Genomic DNA, 22,105 nt, shown 5'->3' with positions numbered 1-22,105 from the left:
TATGTGTAATCATTTTGTGTTTGTTAGCGGGGACGCCAGAGGACAAAATGAGGCTTTTCCTCATCTATTACATCACTGCACAGCAGCCTCCTTCAGAGGTAAGACTAACCACAGAAAACTAAACCATGTACAACAACCGCAACAAAACACAAATGGAGCGGGTCAGTTTGATTCTAAGGCATCTCTGTCCCCGAGACTGATTCCCAAAGTGTAGGCTGCAGGTTAGAGGCTGTAATTTTTATGACCAAAGACAATGAAGAAAAGCCCACATGTTGCTGAGGAACTGAGAAAGTTTTTACACACCTGAGGTCTAATCAGGTCTTTGTCATACAGCTGCTTTGTTGGCTGAACGCACAGGCTGCTCGACATCAGGAGCCCACTGCCCTTGCTGTCACTCTCACCATTGGGAAGCCATTTCCCTCGCTGTTACCCTCGCTGTTGCTGTCATGAAGCTGTTGTTCTTGCACATGAGGAGGCTGTTGTCGCTGTTGGGAGGTTAATCTGTCTTCATTGTGTAAAAATCAATGCAACCCTGAATACGATCCTCTCAGCTGCCTCTAATTATGTTGCTATTGTCCATTTTTCGTGATGCTCCATCAGAATTTGTGATTTTCTCATCAGTGGTTGTCGAGATCTGGTTGAGTTTCAGCCCAGCATGAAATCATTTTACACTTTGTGTCACAGGATACATTCAGCCAAACGTCTGACTCCAACTCAAGTTTTCTCAACATCACATCACAGAGGATCTGTTCTGTTTTACCCATCATCCCAAGCAGGCGTCTCCATTGATGCTGAAACCAAAATAGCACAGGGGACTATGACATCACCAAATGAGGGACTGGGAAGCAGCAGAGTGGGTTAAGACTGATGGTTTTGGATCATGTCCTCAAATCAACATTAACTGATCAGTTGGCCCGTTCTGCACCGGCTTCATGCCAATTTACAGTGTCCTAGCCAAACTGTCAATTCCTCACGGAAAACTGAAGCCCGTTTGGACTCGCTGTCAAAGGACCACAGCTGGATCAGGTTTAGCTTGGCAGTCCACCTCACATCACTTATCAGATGACAGGGACTGTGATTGTTATTACGTCTTCACTGTCCTGTCTCATCTTATTAATAATTTATTTAGCAGCCCCCCCAACCCCAGAGTCCATAGTTTTCAAAAGGTGCCAAACAGTTAGAGAGACCACAGAATTTCTGTCTTTGATGAAACAAACTGAGGAATTGTGGGATAATTAGAGCTGTCAGTGCCAGGTCAGAGCTTCCAGCACAGGTCCGCTTCCACACCTGCAGAAATCATTTCGAATATTTATCTTCATCATTTTTTCAGTCTGTGGTAAGTTAAAGTGAAACACAGTTTATGCTGAACTTTGGGAGCCAGGCACTTCAGCTTCTGGTCCTACAACGGGCGATTTCTTGGTATTAATCAGGAACTGTGTTAAAAAATATCTGACAGAAACCTTGACTGGTGTCATCTATTGCCAGTCACATCAGTACAGACAAATAAAGTCTTTAAAGACTAAGTTTGAGGATCTACTAACTGAAGTCTGTTTTTACAAGTTTTCATACCTTTTGATGACACAAAATGTCTGTATTACGTTGCAACACAGGTAGAGAACACCAGCAAACCTTTGGAAGGTCCTGGCCTACACATGAACCCATGTTAGGGACTGCAGGTGGTTCTCCAGCCTGAAGTCCTCTTGAATGTTGGTGGCAGGATCAGTATTCCAGCCACAGGAAGAACATGTGCCTATCTTCAAACCACATGAATTTATCTCTCTACACTCCGTGGCAGTATGTGTGGTATTGTGTTCATCAGAAGACAATGTGCGGTTTAGAACCCCTTCCGCCAGAGAGCAGCACAGGTCATATCTGATGGCCGGAGAAGGTTGAGGTCACACCCACATGTCACCTGGTTACTTTGGAGACATGGGAATGAACCAGTTATCTGGCTGGTGGAAGCTGTTTAGGACCCAAAGCAGTTCCGTGGTGTGGTTGCCGTGATGTGCGACAGACTTGACTTTTGCTGAAGTAACTGATGAAGTATTGAGATCCACGACACAACCTGAGGTGAAGCATGTAGGTGAGATTCATGTAGTGTCAATTCTTTCAGTAAGGATGACCAAATTCTTCTGCCATTAAGAGAGCATTGAAGGATCCACACACTCTGATGCTAAAGTCAGCCTGATCTCACGTGGCCCATCTTCATTTGGTCCCTTTGCTCCAGTAGGGAGTGTGGACTAACAGTTGATGTTTCCTACAGGTGTATTGTAATGTTGCTATTACCCCACCAATGGACATATTTTGGGCCCAGATTTATGCATTCCATAGGTCTTTTGTTTTGGTTTGTGTTCTGAGTTTCATGGTGAAGGAAGAATTCTCATGTCCCACATCCAGAACAGCCCCACTGAGGTGATAGTCCACTGGTAATGACAGGCTGGTTACAAGGACTGTATTGTCCTCCATGGATACGGTGACTGTGGCTAGTCACGTCTTGACCTTGTGAAGTGTCGTAGACTCACAGCTGCTGGATCCTGGTTCCAGCTTCATAATCTGCACTGATGTGTGCTGGTGGTGCATCTGAGGAGATCATTTAATCCGGCTGGACTTCAAGACCTTTTTAAATTTTAAATTTGGGATTGATCCAAATTAATTTTTGTCTGTTTGTTTATTTATTTATTCTGAATTTGAGGAATCTGAATTTTTTGTTTTCAGTGGACGCAGATTTGAGTTTTTGGATCTGAATTCATGCCTTTAAATGTTGCGTTAATTTAAGGTGCTTTTAACTGTTTTTTGTTCATGTCGCTATCTGTCCGTGATTCTGCTGTGGTTCCTGGTCGATGTGAAGGATTTCTGGTCTACTGAATCAGTCATGTGGCTCGGCGGTTGTGTGATCCCTCTGTGGGTTGTACATGACTCTGTCCCGAACTTATTAAAACTGTGTGTAGACAATACGTCACTTTCACTAAGCAGTAGGTAGGAAACTGGGGGTTAATGTTTGAATGTTTTCATTCAAAGGAGTACATGTGTGATTTGTCAGGGCATTTTCCTTGGCAGGCCCAACAAGTGTCTGAAATAATAAATCACTCTCTCTATAAGTCTTCAGATTGCCATGTTTATCTTTCAGTTATTTAAAACGCTGACATTACCTTCATAAAACCCTCTGGGTCATTTCAGTTGATTAAATGGCATATTTGTGTTTGAAGAACTCTTTAAATTCCAGAAACTATATGTTGAAATAATGTTGAAATCCATGCCTATATGAAAGTTAATCTCCCTGCCGGAATTAAAGGTTTGGTTTCTCTTCGGCAGAAACCACTGTCCCTCCAGCACCATCCCAAAAGTACTTATATAGTTTACTGTTGTTTTATGTAGATTTTTAATAAGTTACATCATATTGTTGAGGTTTGTTTTCACTTTGGGCCATAAAGCATCATTTTCTAATCATTATATAAAAAAATGTGACTTTTTTGTCTTCTGTCTTTAATTTGAGGTCATGAAATGATTAAATATGTTAGTCATAGACTTTAATGGGGCTACTTTTTTGTAATAGTAGAAAACCTGCGTAGAAATCCTACAAGTTCAAGTGTACACTTTGTACAAGTGGAGGATTATGAAACTACTGTCCAGGCTGTTTCTGTGCAGCCTAAAACAAAGATCCTGGTAAAATTGGTCTGTGGAGATTGGATCCAGCTTATGTTACTATCAAGCTGTGGATCAGAGAACTGAATCCGCTCCGACATCCTGAAAGTCAACCTCCATCCAGCCGGACAGAAAGTGCAACTTTACAGAAAATTACAGACAAAGTAGCCAAAGGTTGTTGGAACATGAATTTCTGATGAAACAGAACTGGTCTGTCAAACGTATGGTCTAAAGACATCATCATTTGGACATATCCAAGGTCTGTGCAAGATGAATGTCAAACTTTCTCAGCAGACAAAATAAAAAAGGCGTGGTTGATGGTCAAGTTCATTTAGAGTTCATACACCAGTAATTACTGGTCACCTGAAGATTCCTGGTTATACAGATGTGTTCAAAATATAATAGCAGTGTGTTTAAAAAATTAGTAAAGTTCAAAATCCTTATAATAGCTTTTATTTCCATACCTACAAATGCATTGGGAACACTGCACATTCTGTTTCAAATCAAAACATGAAAGAAAACTTATCAAAGTTGCTATTATTTACAGAAAGTGAAGAAAAAAAGTAATAGTTTGCAGTGTTTCTGTGAATGCTCTCAGTTGTCCAGGTTGTTTCCATAGTAGAGAAGCTTGAATCTTCGACTGGACTGGGTTGCTTGACGTGAGGACGTTTCACTTCTAATTGCAGAAGCTTCCTCAGCTAAAATTCTTGCTCTTAGTCTGACTTCTGTCTTGACTCTTGTAGAGAAGAATAACAGAAGCCAGCAAAAGCTGGAGTTTAAACCTAATCAGACCCCTCCTACTGAGAGGCAGACTGCTAAGGGCTAGTGACTAACAATTGCTCTAATTAGCACCTATTGTGCTCTAGCACCCTCCTAATGACAGGGCAGCTGTTCCTCCTAATGATGGGACTGACGCCTCTCCTGATGACTCTTGTCCTCAAACGTGTGGTTAGTGTCTTTAAGGTGGAGATAAACTGCAGACTGAGGTCCACCGGCACTCTCTCTGCGGTGCTGGTATAGCCTTTTGTGCAACGGCTGCTTAGTCTCACCTATGTAGTGTTCATTACGGTTTTCCTGACATCTGATAGAATACACTACATTGCGCTGTTTGTAACTAGGGATCCTGTCCTTAGGGTGAACTAATTTCTATCTTATGGTGTTAATAGGCTTAAAGTAAACTGGGATTTTGTGCTGTCTGAAGATCCTCTGTAGTTTTTTTCCCCAACTCATGCTAAATAAGGGAGAAACACTCTTCTTCTTGGCTCCGTCTCCTGTCTATCTGGTCTCTTTGTTCTTTGGGACTTCTGCACTTTATCCAGGGACCATCGTGGGTACCCACATACTGTGAGGGCTTTCCGTACAAGTTGTTGCTCTTTAGCCCTTCCCTCTGCAGTTGTGGGCACCTGTAGGGCTCTGTGTTGAAGAGTCCTGATCACCCCGAGCTTGTGTTCAAGGGGGTGGTTTGAGCCAAAGAGCAGATATTGGTCAGTGTGAGTGGGTTTTCTGTAAACCCCTGTCTGGAGCTGCCTGTTCTCTCCAATCGTAACATCACAGTCCAAGAAGGCTAAATGGTTGTTTCTGGCATCCTCACATGTGAACTTGATATTGGAGTCCACCGAGTTGATGTGCTCTGTAAAAGCCTCCACTTCCTGTTGCTTGATTTTAACCCATGTCATCGACATATCTGAACCAGTTACTGGGAGAGATGCCCGTGAACGACGCCAAGGCTCTCTTCTCCACTAGCTCCATGTACAGATTGACCACAATGAGGGAAACCGGAGACCCCATCGCACAACCATGGATCTGCCTGTAGTAATTCCCCCTAAAAAGGAAATACGTGGTGTTAAGACAGATCTCCAAGAGTTGGTAGATGTGGTCTGGTGTAAGTTTGGTCCTTTCAAGAAGAGACGTGTCCTCCAGCAGCCTCTGCCTCACAGCTGCGACTGCCTCAGCAGTGGGGATTCAGGTGAACAATGATGTCACATTGGAACTCACATTAGTTTGAAATGTATTTAAACTCTATATAAGTCCTGTTTGAATGTTTTTACCTGGTTTAAAAGAGAAAAACAAACATGTATTAATGTCTCATTAATTTAGAGAGTTTCATTTATAAACTGATGAACAAAAAGAGATGAAAAACCAGATATGTGGTTAACAGGCATAATCTTGTTTGGAACCGGTTCTGACAGAAAGGGACATTGTTTTGAAAATGTTTTATAAACTACTTCAATCAGGTTTTGGTTGGCGTTAATGATCGATAATCCAGTTTTACATCGTCTAGTTTACATGTTGACAATACAGATCAATTTGAGGTAATTTACTGGTTTTGAATAAAAAGAAATTTTCTTCAGATTTTGATTTGTTGGTAGAAAAATGTGAAAAGTCTGTTTGTGTTAAGAAGTCATAAATAGGTTTATTTATGTTTAATAAAAACAGAATGGGCTGTGATGGGCTTCAGAACCCATTACAGCACCGAAACAGCTCTCCTTAAAGTAACAAATGACCTCTTACTATCTTCTGACTCTGGAAGCCTCACCATCCTCCTCCTCCTCCACCTCAGCGCTGCCTTTGATTCAGTCAACCACTCCATTCTCCTCAACCGTCTGAAATCCATTGGCATCACCGATACCGCCCTCTCCTGGTTCAACTCATACCTCTCTGACAGATCCCACTACATCGGTGAACAATGATGTCACATCGAATGACACCATAGTTTCATCTGCCTCCAGCTGAAGGTCCTTGATCTTGTTCACAAAATCTTGTGTGTTCTCCACATGGTGGTCTGAGTTACCCACTAGAGGAGCCAAAATCCACTTGAGGTGCCTGGCCAAATTGTAAGTGATGGAATCTGTGCTACATACAATAGGCCTGAGTGGCACGTCCTGTTTGTGGATTTTTCTGCCCAAAATCCGCTTGAAGTGCTGGGCCCAATTGTAAGTGATGGAATCTGTGCTACATACAATAGGCCTGAGTGGCATGTCCTGTTTGTGAATTTTTCTGCCCAAAATCCACAAACAGGACGTGTAATGAGTCATTCACGTTGTCAGGACAGTCGTCAGGAGAGGCGTCAGTCCCATCATTAGGAGGGACAGCTGCCCTGTCATTAGGAGGGCACTAGAGCACAATAGGTGCTAATTAGAGCAATTGTTAGTCACTAGACCCAAAAAGAACAATCCTGCTTTAATCAGTCCATAAAATGTTGTGCCATTTCTCTTTAGACTAGTCAATATGTTGTTTGGCGAATTATAACCTCTTCAGCACATGTGGTTTGTTCAGCAGTGGGACTTTGTGGGGGCTTGTTGCCCATATCTTGGCTTTACATATGCATCTTCTAATTGTTCCAGTACTCACAGGTAACTTTAGACCTTCTTTGGTCACCCTGGAGCTGATCATTGGTTGAGTTCTTGTCAGTGTGTGCAAGCGGTATATGCAAAGACAAAAGACTGAAATATGAAGAAATGGACTTCTAGCAACTCCTAACCTTCTGGTTGGAGGCGCACACGGTATGGACATTTGAGTGACATAGTCTTGTATTGTATGTGTGTAAATTATGTTTTTTTTTTGAGAGAGAGCATTGATATTTTATGTAATAAGTGTCAGTTAAGCAATTCATAGATAGGACCATGACGGTTTCACTGATGTGTATTTGTCACCGTGTATTTATTTCAGTGTTCACGGTGGTCTTGGGCGTTTGTGAGACAGAAAATTCCTGTAATAAACCGTTTGAACCATCAGTCGGAGCGTGGCACTTTCATCAACCAGTTAAGAAAAGTTGGGAGCAGCTATAGTGGCTATTCTTTGATCCATGTGAATGGCAGTTTACTGTTTTCTTCCATATCTTTCTGGGCTGCATCTGAGGTCCTGTGGAGGCTGTACTGGACCATCATGGTAAAGAAAGAGCTGAGCCAGAAGGCGAGACTCTCGGTGTACCAGTCAGGTCACGCTCAAATCCTCACCTATGGTCATGAACTTTTGGTAATTTCAGAAAGAACAAGGTCGTGGATACAAGTGGCACAAATTACTCTGTTGAATATCTGGGTTGACACTCCGGAACAGGGTGAGAAGGTCAAATATCTGTGAGGGACTCTGAGAAGAACCTATGTTTTATTGCATTTAAATGAACCAGCTGAGGTGGTTTGGATATCTGGTGAGAATGGTCCCTGGGCCCGGGGAAGACCTTGGACACACTGGAGGGATTATATCTTCCAACTGTCTTGGGAACACTTAGGAATTCCCTAGAGGGCTTATCACGTACAAGGGAATGTGTGATGTGCTGCTTGGCCTACTGCCACCATGACCCAGACCCATGTAAGTGGCAGAAAATTAATGAATGTGTAGTGAACCTTATTTTGACCTGCTATGGCAGAGGTTCTCAACCTCTAGTCTATGCCCTTGGGTGGGGGGAACCATAATGAATGGTACCTCATTTTTTAAATACTTTTTTGATTTATGTAGTAACATCTTAATATGACAAATACAAAAAACTCTAGTGTTAAGAATTGATGTGGTTTTATGCAGTATCCTGATATCTGACTGCTAACATAAGGAAACGATGTTGACTTTTTGACAACATTAACATGTGGAGATGTCAATGGGAACAGCCAGCGGGTAGTAAAGGTGCATTTATATGGCAATAACTGATCAGTCTGGATCAATATGGTTGCTGTTTGACCTGGTTCTTCAAAGACTGTTTCTGCTGTATACCGCAACAAGTTCTGCATCCGGGATCTTAAGGAGTTGCAGGTGCACATTGTGGCGAGCAGACGATTTTTAATAGCGAGCCCTCCCCCCCAGTAAAAAGACAAATGGATGTTGTTGATTTTGGACTCGAAGGCTCTGGTTGATGTGGAATTCCTGACATTACTGGTCACAAAGTTCCATTTTCACTGTGGTTTGTTGGGAGGAAGGAGTATTTGTATCCATCCATACTTGATGCAGGGTGATGAAGTGAAACTGAAGACAACTTGCGTGCAGAAATTTTCCTTTTTTGATTCGGTCTGAAGATGATCTCAGATCTGTGGTGGATAGACTTGTAGTGTAGGCAGTCTGGAAGCTACACTTCTCTCCTCCAGTCAGTTCCAACCTTACAGACTGAGTCCTCCAGTTTTTAGACTTGGTGGATCTGCCTGCATCAATCTCGCCCCGATCCTGATGAGCCTTTAAGTGACCGTGATTACATCATTATGTCTGTCATTTTTCCCAGAGTTTCACCTTCCCTCCTTATATTTATATTTACATCTGTTCCCCGTTTTCCTGCCTTGTGCCTGACTCTGTTTCACGCTGTTGCAGATGGACATGGAACAATATAAAAAGGCCCTGCTGGATGTCGGCTGTGACCTTTCTCCTCTCATCTACATCAAACAGTGGAAGTAAGTGTTCTTTGAAAGTTGTGACTCAAAGTTGAAGATCTTTACAAAATCAAAAACTGCAACGCAACGTGTCAAATGCACTAAAATAAAACTGAAAACTGACAAAACCCGGTGTGTTTTCTGTCACAGTGACTTCTGACATGAAATCAAAGTGCTGCAGTTTAACTAACAGAATAAAAGTAGAACCGTGTTTTATTTTTATGCTGTTATTGCAGTGAAACCAAAGCCCTGTCATACCAGTTTAGGATTTAGTTTAGAGAAAAATAAAAGCAGTCACAGCATCTGAGTTGGATTATTAGAAAAAAAAGACTTATGCTAAATTTTTTGAAAAGTGTTTCTGTGAACCAAGTCCAGATGAATCATTCAGTCGGATTCCTTTCATGAGTATCTGACGTATACTAGTTAGAGGATGTCTGCTCTTTTTCAGAATATCGTAGTAGTTATGAGACAATACAATAACAATTTTTCTGTGCGGACACGGCTGTACGGGAGGTTCTGCAGGTCAGCGGATGATCCGTTCTGATCCATAAATGCTAAAGAGTCCATCAAAATTCTACGGTTCAGACCAGGATGGTCTGCTAAAGGATGCTTCAAAGTGTAGAGATGTGAACACTCTACGGTGCTGTTACAGTCACTCACCTGCTGTCTCTGTTTCAGAGCACCAGTGATGGAACAGAAAACCTACAATGAATCATTTTTGGTTCCTGTTGTCTGTTCCAGGGCCTTCACCAAGATGGCTGCCACGCCGGCCAATTATGGCAACAGTGGAGTCAAGCCCATGGGGTAAGTTAATAACCAGAGTCAATATTTGGAAATGTGCGTCTGTCGGAAAACAAAGTGCTTTAAGCAGTTAAGCAGATAAAAGTCAGACATTAGCTTTCAGCTTAGCTGAACTCAAGTCAAGCAGCTGGTGAAGGAAGAGGTTAAAATTATAGAGCCTGCTGTGCTTACGCCAAAAATAATGGAGAAGGCTAAATGAACAAGAGGTGGAAAGATGTACTGAGGTATCAAGTCTTCTTCATATGTGATGATTTGCTCTTTCTCTTTAACATTTAACAACACACACAGAAACAGAAAAGACAATCATTTTTCAATGACTGTAGGTTTGAATGTGTTTGTCTGTCTACATGTGGGTCCGTGGTAGACTAATTAACCCCGCCTCTCACCCAGTGACCGCTGGGTTTAGCTCCAGACTCCTGTGACCCTGAACTGGAATAAGTGGGTTCAGAACATAGATGGATGGAACTGCTGGTTATCATAATGACCCCAAAACCTTTTTAATCTAATAAAATAGTCTGTGTCATGCGTATTTCTTTGCCATCTGGTGTAGAATTAAAAAAAAAAAAAGTAAAAGGTAAGTCCCTTCGGCTGCTCCGTTGTTTGCACTTGGGGTCGCCACAGCAAATCCAAAGTGGATCTGCATGTTGAATTGACACAGGTTTTACGCCGGATGCCCTTCCTGACGCAACTCCACATTACATGGAGAAATGTGGCAGGGGTGGGATTTGAACCCGGAGCCTTCTGAACTGAAACCAAGTGCATTAACTACTTGGCCACCACCCCTGCCTAGAATTTAAAAAGTATTTTGCTAAAACAAAGCACCTGGGTGTTTTCTGGGTCAGGGTACAGAATCTGCTGGATTAATGTCCACAGGTCCTCCTTGAACCTCTCTGTGCTCCTGGTCCACACCAGCCATCATCTCCTCGGTGGATCTGAACACTTTTTTCTTCACAGCCCTGGAGGTCTGAAGCTTTCCAGCTTGTGAATTATCTTTTGCCTCTTTGGTTGTAGTGTAAAGATGTGATGTTGTCACAGATGATCAGTAATTCTTTGGACCATGAATAAATCTGATTGTCAGGGTCCTCTTTGTCTTTAGATGACTCTGGCACTAACTTTGTGTGTGTCCAAGTGTTTTTGAAGGAACCATGTGTTGGGTCTTTGCTTGTTGTCTGCTTTCCAACAACATTTGGCCACTTTGTCTGTAATTTCCTGGAATGCCATGGTGCCAGTCCTGCTGGATGGACATCAGCTCTCGACTCTCTTTCAGTTCAGTTTTGTCAGCGACGTGTTCTCTCTGGCCTTCTTTTCCAGCAGGGAAGTGCTTTGTGTGAGGTCGATTGTCTAACGGTGGTTTTTCACTTAGAACTCAGCTTCTGATGGACTCTCAACCTCTTAAGACAAAAAAACAAACAAACTGCTTAGCAGCATGAGAATTAGAGCCACATTCAAAATGTTTTCCATTCCATCCTAACAGAACTCTGGTGGTCATTTCAAGTTGCAAATTAAGATAATAGAACTTATATATAATATGAGGATAATAATAAAAGCATTAAATGTGAACTGGATGATCATCTGTATAAACTTTAAGCTATTAAATATGAATAAAATACAGAGTTTTGAGGGAGAAAAAACCCTTTAAAAAGTATTGATTGTAATACCAGAGAAAAGGTGAAATGCAAATGAATTTTTGGTGTGTGTGTGTGTCTTTAGATTAAGACACGAGGGAGATAATTTATGATCTCTTACACACCAGGTCTTACACACCTCTCTGCAGCTTCTCTCCCCCTGCCATCCCCTCATTACCCCATCCCCGTAGAGACGGTGCCTGCTCCCAGACCACCAATAACCAGCAAATATCTATTTAAGCATAAAAATTCAAAAAGAAAAAATAATATAGCACCTTCAACTGCACCACAGACTAAAACAGTTAAATGTGGTCTATTAAACATTAGGTCTCTCTCTTCTAAGTCCCTGTTGGTAAATTATATAATAATTGATCAACATATTGATTTATTCTGCCTTACAGAAACCTGGTTACAGCAGGATGAATATGTTAGTTTAAATGAGTCAACACCCCCGAGTCACACTAACTGTCAGAATGCTCGTAGCACGGGCCGGGGCGGAGGATTAGCAGCAATCTTCCATTCCAGCTTATTAATTAATCAAAAACCCAGACAGAGCTTTAATTCATTTGAAAGCTTGACTCTTAGTCTTGTCCATCCAAATTGGAAGTCCCAAAAACCAGTTTTATTTGTTATTATCTATCGTCCACCTGGTCGTTACTGTGAGTTTCTCTGTGAATTTTCAGACCTTTTGTCTGACTTAGTGCTTAGCTCAGATAAGATAATTATAGTGGGCGATTTTAACATCCACACAGATGCTGAGAATGACAGCCTCAACACTGCATTTAATCTATTATTAGACTCTATTGGCTTTGCTCAAAAAGTAAATGAGTTCACCCACCACTTTAATCATATCTTAGATCTTGTTCTGACTTATGGTATGGAAATAGAAGACTTAACAGTATTCCCTGAAAACTCCCTTCTGTCTGATCATTTCTTAATAACATTTACATTTACTCTGATGGACTACCCAGCAGTGGGGAATAAGTTTCATTACACTAGAAGTCTTTCAGAAAGCGCTGTAACTAGGTTTAAGGATATGATTCCTTCTTTATGTTCTCTAATGCCATATACCAACACAGTGCAGAGTAGCTACCTAAACTCTGTAAGTGAGATAGAGTATCTCGTCAATAGTTTTACATCCTCATTGAAGACAACTTTGGATGCTGTAGCTCCTCTAAAAAAGAGAGCTTTAAATCAGAAGTGCCTGACTCCGTGGTATAACTCACAAACTCATAGCTTAAAGCAGATAACCCGTAAGTTGGAGAGGAAATGGCGTCTCACTAACTTAGAAGATCTTCACTTAGCCTGGAAAAAGAGTCTGTTGCTCTATAAAAAAAGCCCTCCGTAAAGCTAGGACATCTTTCTACTCATCACTAATTGAAGAAAATAAGAACAACCCCAGGTTTCTTTTCAGCACTGTAGCCAGGCTGACAAAGAGTCAGAGCTCTATTGAGCTGAGTATTCCATTAACTTTAACTAGTAATGACTTCATGACTTTCTTTGCTAACAAAATTTTAACTATTAGAGAAAAAATTACTCATAACCATCTTTCCTTAAGCTTGACTTGCTCACGCTGCAGGTTCTTTTTAGAGATCAACTCATAATCAGGGAACCTGCAGATCTGTTTGACACTGATCCTTGCCTCACATCCCTTCTTCCTTGTTTGGGTTTGGTTCATCTTCTCACCAGTGGATGTGAATGTCGGTACATCTCTCTGTTGTATTAGAATGCCGTCTTGCTTTTTAGCGTGCTCTCTTCTCGGCCCAAACTGACATTCAAGATGCTTTAGCCCACCAAAGATGAAAGGGACACCATCACTGGTAATACGTGGGCTAGACTTGGAGAAGAAGATAGACCGGAAGGTGAACTTGGTCTTTTCTCTGTCAATCTGATTTGGGTTGAACTGAAGGGAGGTTGAATGGCGAATGGAGAATGTTGTAGCAGTGACGCGCCTGTGTAGCTCAAGAATACTGGACACATCCTCCTTGTTGGTGACGTAGCCACAAATGTAGTTTTTGTTGATATGGTAGTCTTTCAGCAGTTCTTGCCATTCAATGGAAGTGAAACCACTGTCATCTGGCTCATCCATTCTACGAAGACAATTAAATACACTTGTTAATGTGTGCATTCCTGTTGTTGTATTAAAATGTATGTGAAACATTTTAAGTGATTGTACATTTAACCTCAAAAGGAGAACAAATCAACACTTCCAAAATAAATGTAAGACATCATCCATAAGTACTGACACTCATTAAGTATATATTGTTTTAAGTTATATATTGAGATCAGCTGTGATTAAAGGCTCTACTGACTGTAGTATAAATTGACCCCCACCCCCACCCCAAATATGTCTGTCTGGTCCTACTCATGCTGACTCAGTAAAGAGGTAACTATCAAGACAAAAGAACTTTTATTCATGGACACATGTATGATCATGTTGTACATCTGTTGTGCTTTGAGATTAGAGGGCTACTACATAATAAGTCTAAATGTATTACAGTTGTTTTTTGTGACATATGTCACAGTCTTAAATTTGTGTTTAACAAATCTACGTATGTTATAGCTCTTTTGCAGGAAAAGGTCTTTTACAGAGCATGTTAAGCTTGCCAAAACTACATACAAATGTTGATCAGAGTTTAGGCAAATAAGTTTTCTCTCATCCCTACCTTCAGACCTGCATTACCCACCCCCCCACCCAAAAGGTGTTGCTCTACATTTCTGAGTACCAATGTTACAGGAACATCACGTTGTATTCACTGAACAAAAATATAAACTCAGTTTTGTTTTTGCTCCCATTTTTTACGAGCTGAACTCAAAGATCTAAATCATTTTCTCTATATACGAAAGACTTATTTCTCTCAAATACTGTTCACAAATCTGTGCTAGTAAGCACTTCTCCTTTGGTGAGATAATCCATCCCACCTCACAGGTGTGGCTTATCAAGATGTTGATTAGAAGCCATTATTGCACAGGTGTGCCTTAGGCTGGTCACAATAAAAGGCCACTCTAAAATGTTCAGTTTTATCACACAGCACAAAGCCACAAATGTCTCAAGTTTTGAGGGAGCGTGCAATTGGCATGCTGACTGCTAGAATGTCCACCAGAGTTGTTGCCCATGAATTGAATGTTCATTTCTCTACCATAAGCAGTCCCCAAAGGCATTTCAGAGAATTGTGCAGTACATCCAACTGGCGTCGCAACCACAGACTACATGTAACCACAACAGCCCAGGACCTCCACGCCCAGCATGTTCATCTCCAAGATCGTCTCAGACCAGCCACTCGGACAGCTGCTGCAATAATTGGTTTGCAGAACCAAAGAATTTCTGCAAAAACCTTCACAAATGGTCCCAGGGAAGATCATCTGTATGCTCCTTGTCCTCATCGGGGTCTCGACCTGACTACAGTTCATTGTCGTAACCGACTTGAGTGGACAAATGTTCACATTCAATGGCATCTGGCTGCTGATCCAACTCCTATATGAAGATATGAGGCAAATGGTGGTCATACCAGAAACTGACTGGTTTTCCACCCCCCCAAATAAAGCAAAACTGCATGTTTCAGAGTGGTCTTTTATTGTGGCCAGCCTAAGGCACACCTGTGCAATAATCATGCTGTCTAATCAGCATCTTGATGTGGCACTCCTGTGAAGTGGAATGGATTATCTCAAAGGAGAAGTGCTCACTAACAGATTTAGACAGATTTGTCAACATTTGAGAGAAATAGGTCTTTTGTGTATATAGAGGGGGTGGTGGCCAAGTGGTTAATGTGCTTGGTTTCAGTTCAGAAGGCTCCAGGTTCAAATCCCACCCCTGCCACATTTCTCCATGTAATGTGGAGTTGCGTCAGGAAGGGCATCCGGCGTAAAACCTGTGCCAATTCAACATGCAGCTCCACCTTGGATATGCTGCGACGACCCCGAGTGCAAACAAGGTTGCAGCTGAAGGGACTTACTAGGTCTTTTGTGTATATAGAAAATGTTTTAGATCATTAAGTTCAGCTCATGAAAAATGGGAGCAAAAACAAAAAACTGTTGCATTTATACACTCAACAAAATAATTTGGTTTATTTTGCTTAATGTGTGTATTACTGTACAGGTGTATCACAAACACACACACACATATATATATATATATATATACATATACATACACACACACACACACACACACACACACACACTCAAGACTACCAATAACCAGCAAAAATCTATTTAAGCATAAAAATTCAAAAAGAAAAAATAATATAGCACCTTCAACTGCACCACAGACTAAAACAGTTAAATGTGGTCTATTAAACATTAGGTCTCTCTCTTCTAAGTCCCTGTTGGTAAATGATATAATAATTGATCAACATATTGATTTATTCTGCCTTACAGAAACCTGGTTACAGCAGGATGAATATGTTAGTTTAAATGAGTCAACACCCCCGAGTCACACTAACTGTCAGAATGCTCGTAGCACGGGCCGGGGCGGAGGATTAGCAGCAATCTTCCATTCCAGCTTATTAATTAATCAAAAACCCAGACAGAGCTTTAATTCATTTGAAAGCTTGACTCTTAGTCTTGTCCATCAAAATTGGAAGTCCCAAAAACCAGTTTTATTTGTTATTATCTATCGTCCACCTGGTCGTTACTGTGAGTTTCTCTGTGAATTTTCAGACCTTTTGTCTGACTTAGTGCTTAGCTCAGATAAGATAATTATAGTGGGCGATTTTAACATCCACACAGATGCTGAGAATGACAGCCTCAACACTGCATTTAATCTATTATTAGACTCTATTGGCTTTGCTCAAAAAGTAAATGAGTCCACCCACCACTTTAATCATATCTTAGATCTTGTTCTGACTTATGGTATGGAAATAGAAGACTTAACAGTATTCCCTGAAAACTCCCTTCTGTCTGATCATTTCTTAATAACATTTACATTTACTCTGATGGACTACCCAGCAGTGGGGAATAAGTTTCATTACACTAGAAGTCTTTCAGAAAGCGCTGTAACTAGGTTTAAGGATATGATTCCTTCTTTATGTTCTCTAATGCCATATACCAACACAGTGCAGAGTAGCTACCTAAACTCTGTAAGTGAGATAGAGTATCTCGTCAATAGTTTTACATCCTCATTGAAGACAACTTTGGATGCTGTAGCTCCTCTAAAAAAGAGAGCTTTAAATCAGAAGTGCCTGACTCCGTGGTATAACTCACAAACTCGTAGCTTAAAGCAGATAACCCGTAAGTTGGAGAGGAAATGGCGTCTCACTAATTTAGAAGATCTTCACTTAGCCTGGAAAAAGAGTCTGTTGCTCTATAAAAAAGCCCTCCGTAAAGCTAGGACATCTTTCTACTCATCACTAATTGAAGAAAATAAGAACAACCCCAGGTTTCTTTTCAGCACTGTAGCCAGGCTGACAAAGAGTCAGAGCTCTATTGAGCTGAGTATTCCATTAACTTTAACTAGTAATGACTTCATGACTTTCTTTGCTAACAAAATTTTAACTATTAGAGAAAAAATTACTCATAACCATCCCAAAGACGTATCGTTATCTTTGGCTGCTTTCAGTGATGCCGGTATTTGGTTAGACTCTTTCTCTCCGATTGTTCTGTCTGAGTTATTTTCATTAGTTACTTCATCCAAACCATCAACATGTTTATTAGACCCCATTCCTACCAGGCTGCTCAAGGAAGCCCTACCATTATTTAATGCTTCGATCTTAAATATGATCAATCTATCTTTGTTAGTTGGCTATGTACCACAGGCTTTTAAGGTGGCAGTAATTAAACCATTACTTAAAAAGCCATCACTTGACCCAGCTATCTTAGCTAATTATAGGCCAATCTCCAACCTTCCTTTTCTCTCAAAAATTCTTGAAAGGGTAGTTGTAAAACAGCTAACTGATCATCTGCAGAGGAATGGTCTATTTGAAGAGTTTCAGTCAGGTTTTAGAATTCATCATAGTACAGAAACAGCATTAGTGAAGGTTACAAATGATCTTCTTATGGCCTTGGACAGTGGACTCATCTCTGTGCTTGTTCTGTTAGACCTCAGTGCTGCTTTTGATACTGTTGACCATAAAATTTTATTACAGAGATTAGAGCATGCCATAGGTATTAAAGGCACTGCGCTGCGGTGGTTTGAATCATATTTGTCTAATAGATTACAATTTGTTCATGTAAATGGGGAATCTTCTTCACAGACTAAAGTTAATTATGGAGTTCCACAAGGTTCTGTGCTAGGACCAATTTTATTCACTTTATACATGCTTCCCTTAGGCAGTATTATTAGACGGTATTGCTTAAATTTTCATTGTTACGCAGATGATACCCAGCTTTATCTATCCATGAAGCCAGAGGACACACACCAATTAGCTAAACTGCAGGATTGTCTTACAGACATAAAGACATGGATGACCTCTAATTTCCTGCTTTTAAACTCAGATAAAACTGAAGTTATTGTACTTGGCCCCACAAATCTTAGAAACATGGTGTCTAACCAGATCCTTACTGTGGATGGCATTACCCTGACCTCTAGTAATACTGTGAGAAATCTTGGAGTCATTTTTGATCAGGATATGTCATTCAAAGCGCATATTAAACAAATATGTAGGACTGCGTTTTTGCATTTACGCAATATCTTTAAAATCAGAAAGGTCTTGTCTCAGAGTGATGCTGAAAAACTAATTCATGCATTTATTTCCTCTAGGCTGGACTATTGTAATTCATTATTATCAGGTTGTCCTAAAAGTTCCCTAAAAAGCCTTCAGTTAATTCAAAATGCTGCAGCTAGAGTACTGACGGGGACTAGAAGGAGAGAGCATATCTCACCCATATTGGCCTCTCTTCATTGGCTTCCTGTTAATTATAGAATAGAATTTAAAATTCTTCTTCTTACTTATAAGGTTTTGAATAATCAGGTCCCATCTTATCTTAGGGACCTCGTAGTACCATATCACCCCAATAGAGCGCTTCGCTCTCAGACTGCAGGCTTACTTGTAGTTCCTAGGGTTTGTAAGAGTAGAATGGGAGGCAGAGCCTTCAGCTTTCAGGCTCCTCTCCTGTGGAACCAGCTCCCAATTCAGATCAGGGAGACAGACACCCTCTCTACTTTTAAGATTAGGCTTAAAACTTTCCTTTTTGCTAAAGCTTATAGTTAGGGCTGGATCAGGTGACCCTGAACCATCCCTTAGTTATGCTGCTATAGACGTAGACTGCTGGGGGGTTCCCATGATGCACTGTTTCTTTCTCTTTTTGCTCTGTATGCACCACTCTGCATTTAATCATTAGTGATCGATCTCTGCTCCCCTCCACAGCATGTCTTTTTCCTGGTTCTCTCCCTCAGCCCCAACCAGTCCCAGCAGAAGACTGCCCCTCCCTGAGCCTGGTTCTGCTGGAGGTTTCTTCCTGTTAAAAGGGAGTTTTTCCTTCCCACTGTAGCCAAGTGCTTGCTCACAGGGGGTCGTTTTTGACCGTTGGGGTTTTACATAATTATTGTATGGCCTTGCCTTACAATATAAAGCGCCTTGGGGCAACTGTTTGTTGTGATTTGGCGCTATATAAAAAAATTGATTGATTGATCTCAACTTTTTCCAGAAAATCATTTGATTTGGTGTCACATTATATTTTTTCCTCTTCAACACAGCTCATCAGTATTGTTTTATTAGTATTTTTTTTTCTTTCAGTGTGGTTTTATTTTGATGGTACTTTGGATTTGTTCCTTATTTCCCTTCCCTTTGTATGTTTTGGGCTAATTTCCTGAATGTTTCTCTAACTTTATTTACACTTTGTGATCCAATTCCAAACATAGTCAGTTTGACACTGAAGTGGTCGCTTGAATTTGTTCATAAAACATCTTGAGAACCAAAAAGAAGTCCATTTATTTTAAACTTTTACGTCTTCATTCGGTTCCATTAAACAGTCCAAAACATTTTACCATCACATAGTTTAGGGGAAACTGGGGCACGCTGAATCACAGGGCACAGTGAATCAGTAGCTATATCTGCAATACTACATATATATGTGTAGCAGTTATGCCATAATTTTTGCATAAATACACCCCCCTTATAAATTAGTGTGTTGTTTTTGGATATATTAAGGGTAATACTAAGTAGCAAGCGAAGTTAGTTTTTCCTATCAAAAGTAAATTTTGTGGCTGTCAGTGTCTTTGTATTTATTTCTCACAACAGAGGAAAGGTGGCCCCAAAAATTATGTTAGAAGACTACCCCATCCAACTGATGAGCATGTGTTATGTCTTCTCCAGACTATCAGCTATTAGATAATATGACTCACGTGTGTCACATGCACCCGGGGCACAGTGAATCATTCTAGAAAGTGATTTACTAAGCCCCAGTATCAAGTGGATGACAAATATTACTTGTTGACATTTATACATTTATTTTTCCATGAATTATTTCTATAATTTGTGTATATAAACAACTGTTTTCACACTGGAACAGAAATTATGACAGTTGTATTTATAATCGATTCTAAAGGACTTAGATCACTACATAAGACACTCACACATTACATATCTGGTTTCCTGGATTATAGTTTGTATATGCATCAGCATATATTTAATAATTTTGAAGAAATCTTTATGATCATGTGTTTTTTCATTATATTCTAAGTTGATTCACTGTGCCCTGTGAATTAGTGTCCGCGGCACAGAGAATTAAAAATTTTAAAATCGATTTTAACACCTGTAAATTACACTGGGGGAGACATAAATAACACAACCTTATAAACAATAACTTGCTGTATTAAATCCACAATAGAATGACCTAAACCTATGCATAATGTGTTTATGCTGCCACAAAACAATATTTCTGATCCACTGTGCCCTGGCTTCCCCTAACTGTTTTAAAACCATTTCAAGTTATATCAGGTTTTAAAAGTGCTTTTAGTGAGTTGAGTAATGTTGGTTTATGGTCTGTCCTTGTGGAGAAAAAGTCAAAAGTGGCATTTTTTCTTAATTAACATTAACTAGATAATGACTAAACACTTGATTTTTTTCGTTTTTTTTCTGTGTAGCTGTGTTCATATGTTTACATACGTTCGTCATGGATGTCGCGGCCGTATTTAGCGTTTAGTGATTCCTTTGAACTGTTCTTTTTCTGTGGCAGAATGATCGTTCAATATACATCTTGAACAGATGAAGCAAGAGCTTGTTGCACAATTATTAATTTATTTTGAGTTCTCTGAAATCAACATTGGATTAAAAACATGCATCCAGCACAGCTAATATTGACCAGACGTTTGTGGTCAACATCAAGAAGCTCTTGGCAGAATCAAGAAGCTCTTGGCAGAATCCTGGTTGAATATTTCATGACTTTTCTTGGCAGAATTGGTAGAATTCAGTTAAATTGGTTTTCTGGAACAGACTCAAGTTTTAAGTAGAGTGCAGATATTTTTGACAGGATTGAGGTCAGGACTTGGGAAGCCCATTCAGAAAGCTTATTCTGTGCATTTTGGATCTGGAGTGTCTTTCTTGGATGGCAGCCTGTCAGACTGTGCTGACGTTAAACGCTGACGTGGTTTTTGTAGACTGTGGCACCACTGTTCCAGAAGCTTCAGGTTCATGACAGGCCTGTTACTTGGTAGTTCCTGACTATCTAATCCAGTTTCCTCTCAATTGAGAGAGACAGTTGGGGTCTTATTCCAGGTCTTGACAGTGCTTCCACTTGTACTTGTCCAGTTGTTTTAACCCCTTAAGCCCTAGAGCCTATTTCATCAAAATCACATACCCATACATTATGATTTATTTCTCAGCTTGTACAAGGTCAAAAATGCAAAAGTTTGGATCAGCTAAAAGACAGGTCCTAGGGGATGTTGTGGATGCAAAAAAAAGAAAGTAAATAATACTTGGTAGGAGTAAATAAGTTGTTTGTTTTTTTTTTACCAAAAACTGTATCCTGATTTATGTCTTTGTTTTCTTGGCGTTTCAACTGTGGTTAGTTGATATGTTATTGAAGTGGATACTTTTGTAGAGGAGACTTCGCTTGACATTTTGATGTATAATAAGTGTATGTTGGTGTCAGCATTGGTTAGTTATGAGTGTTCAAATGTTCCAAAACAGGGCAAGTCCCCAAATTTGGGGACTCTAGGGTTAAGAGGTTAAGTAATGATTTTGGACTCTAGAGTTGGCTCCGATGGACATTCCTGACTTGTGTAGCTCTACATTCCTGCTCTTCCGATCAGAACGGAGTTCCTTGGACTTTCTCATTGTGTGCTGGTCAGTTAATAGTCATGAGTCAGTTCGGGTCTAGCAGCATCTGCTGGTGTCACATCCATGAATGACTGCTGTCAATTAAAACCCTTTTTTTTAAATCTTGGCATTGAAAAGTTTCCAGCTGTCAATCATCTTCACAAATAGAAATTTAAAAGCTATTTAGGAAGTTTGAACACCACTGAGGTCATAATTTAAGTGACTGTATGTAGAAGTTTGACCCCCAGTGGATTTCAATAAATTTAAATTAAATTAAAACCTGTTAAGCAGAATTTGTGTGTGTGTGTGTGTGTATATATATATATATATGTGTATATATATGTATATATATATATATATATATACACACACACACACACACAGTAGGGGAAATAAGTATTTGACCCCCCTGTCAATTTTTGCAGGTTTTCCCACCTACAAAGAATGTAGAGGTCTGTAATTTTTATCGTAGGTACACTTCAACTGTGAGAGA

The 22,105-nt window shown here is 40.3% G+C and overlaps 1 protein-coding gene across 1 annotated transcript in view; it reads left to right on the top strand.

Annotated features, from left to right (window-relative positions):
• scfd1 (sec1 family domain containing 1) overlaps window positions 1-22,105 on the top strand; it is a 73,304-nt gene that overhangs the window by 24,855 nt on the left and 26,344 nt on the right. Inside the window, 3 exon segments of the mRNA XM_034159796.1 lie at window positions 28-98; window positions 8,932-9,011; window positions 9,732-9,794. Coding sequence (XP_034015687.1) covers window positions 28-98; window positions 8,932-9,011; window positions 9,732-9,794 — 214 coding nt within the window.

This window comes from Thalassophryne amazonica, chromosome 19 (assembly GCF_902500255.1).
Source record: "Thalassophryne amazonica chromosome 19, fThaAma1.1, whole genome shotgun sequence".
NCBI lineage: Eukaryota > Metazoa > Chordata > Actinopteri > Batrachoidiformes > Batrachoididae > Thalassophryne > Thalassophryne amazonica.
This window is presented reverse-complemented; position numbering and strand designations above follow the sequence as displayed.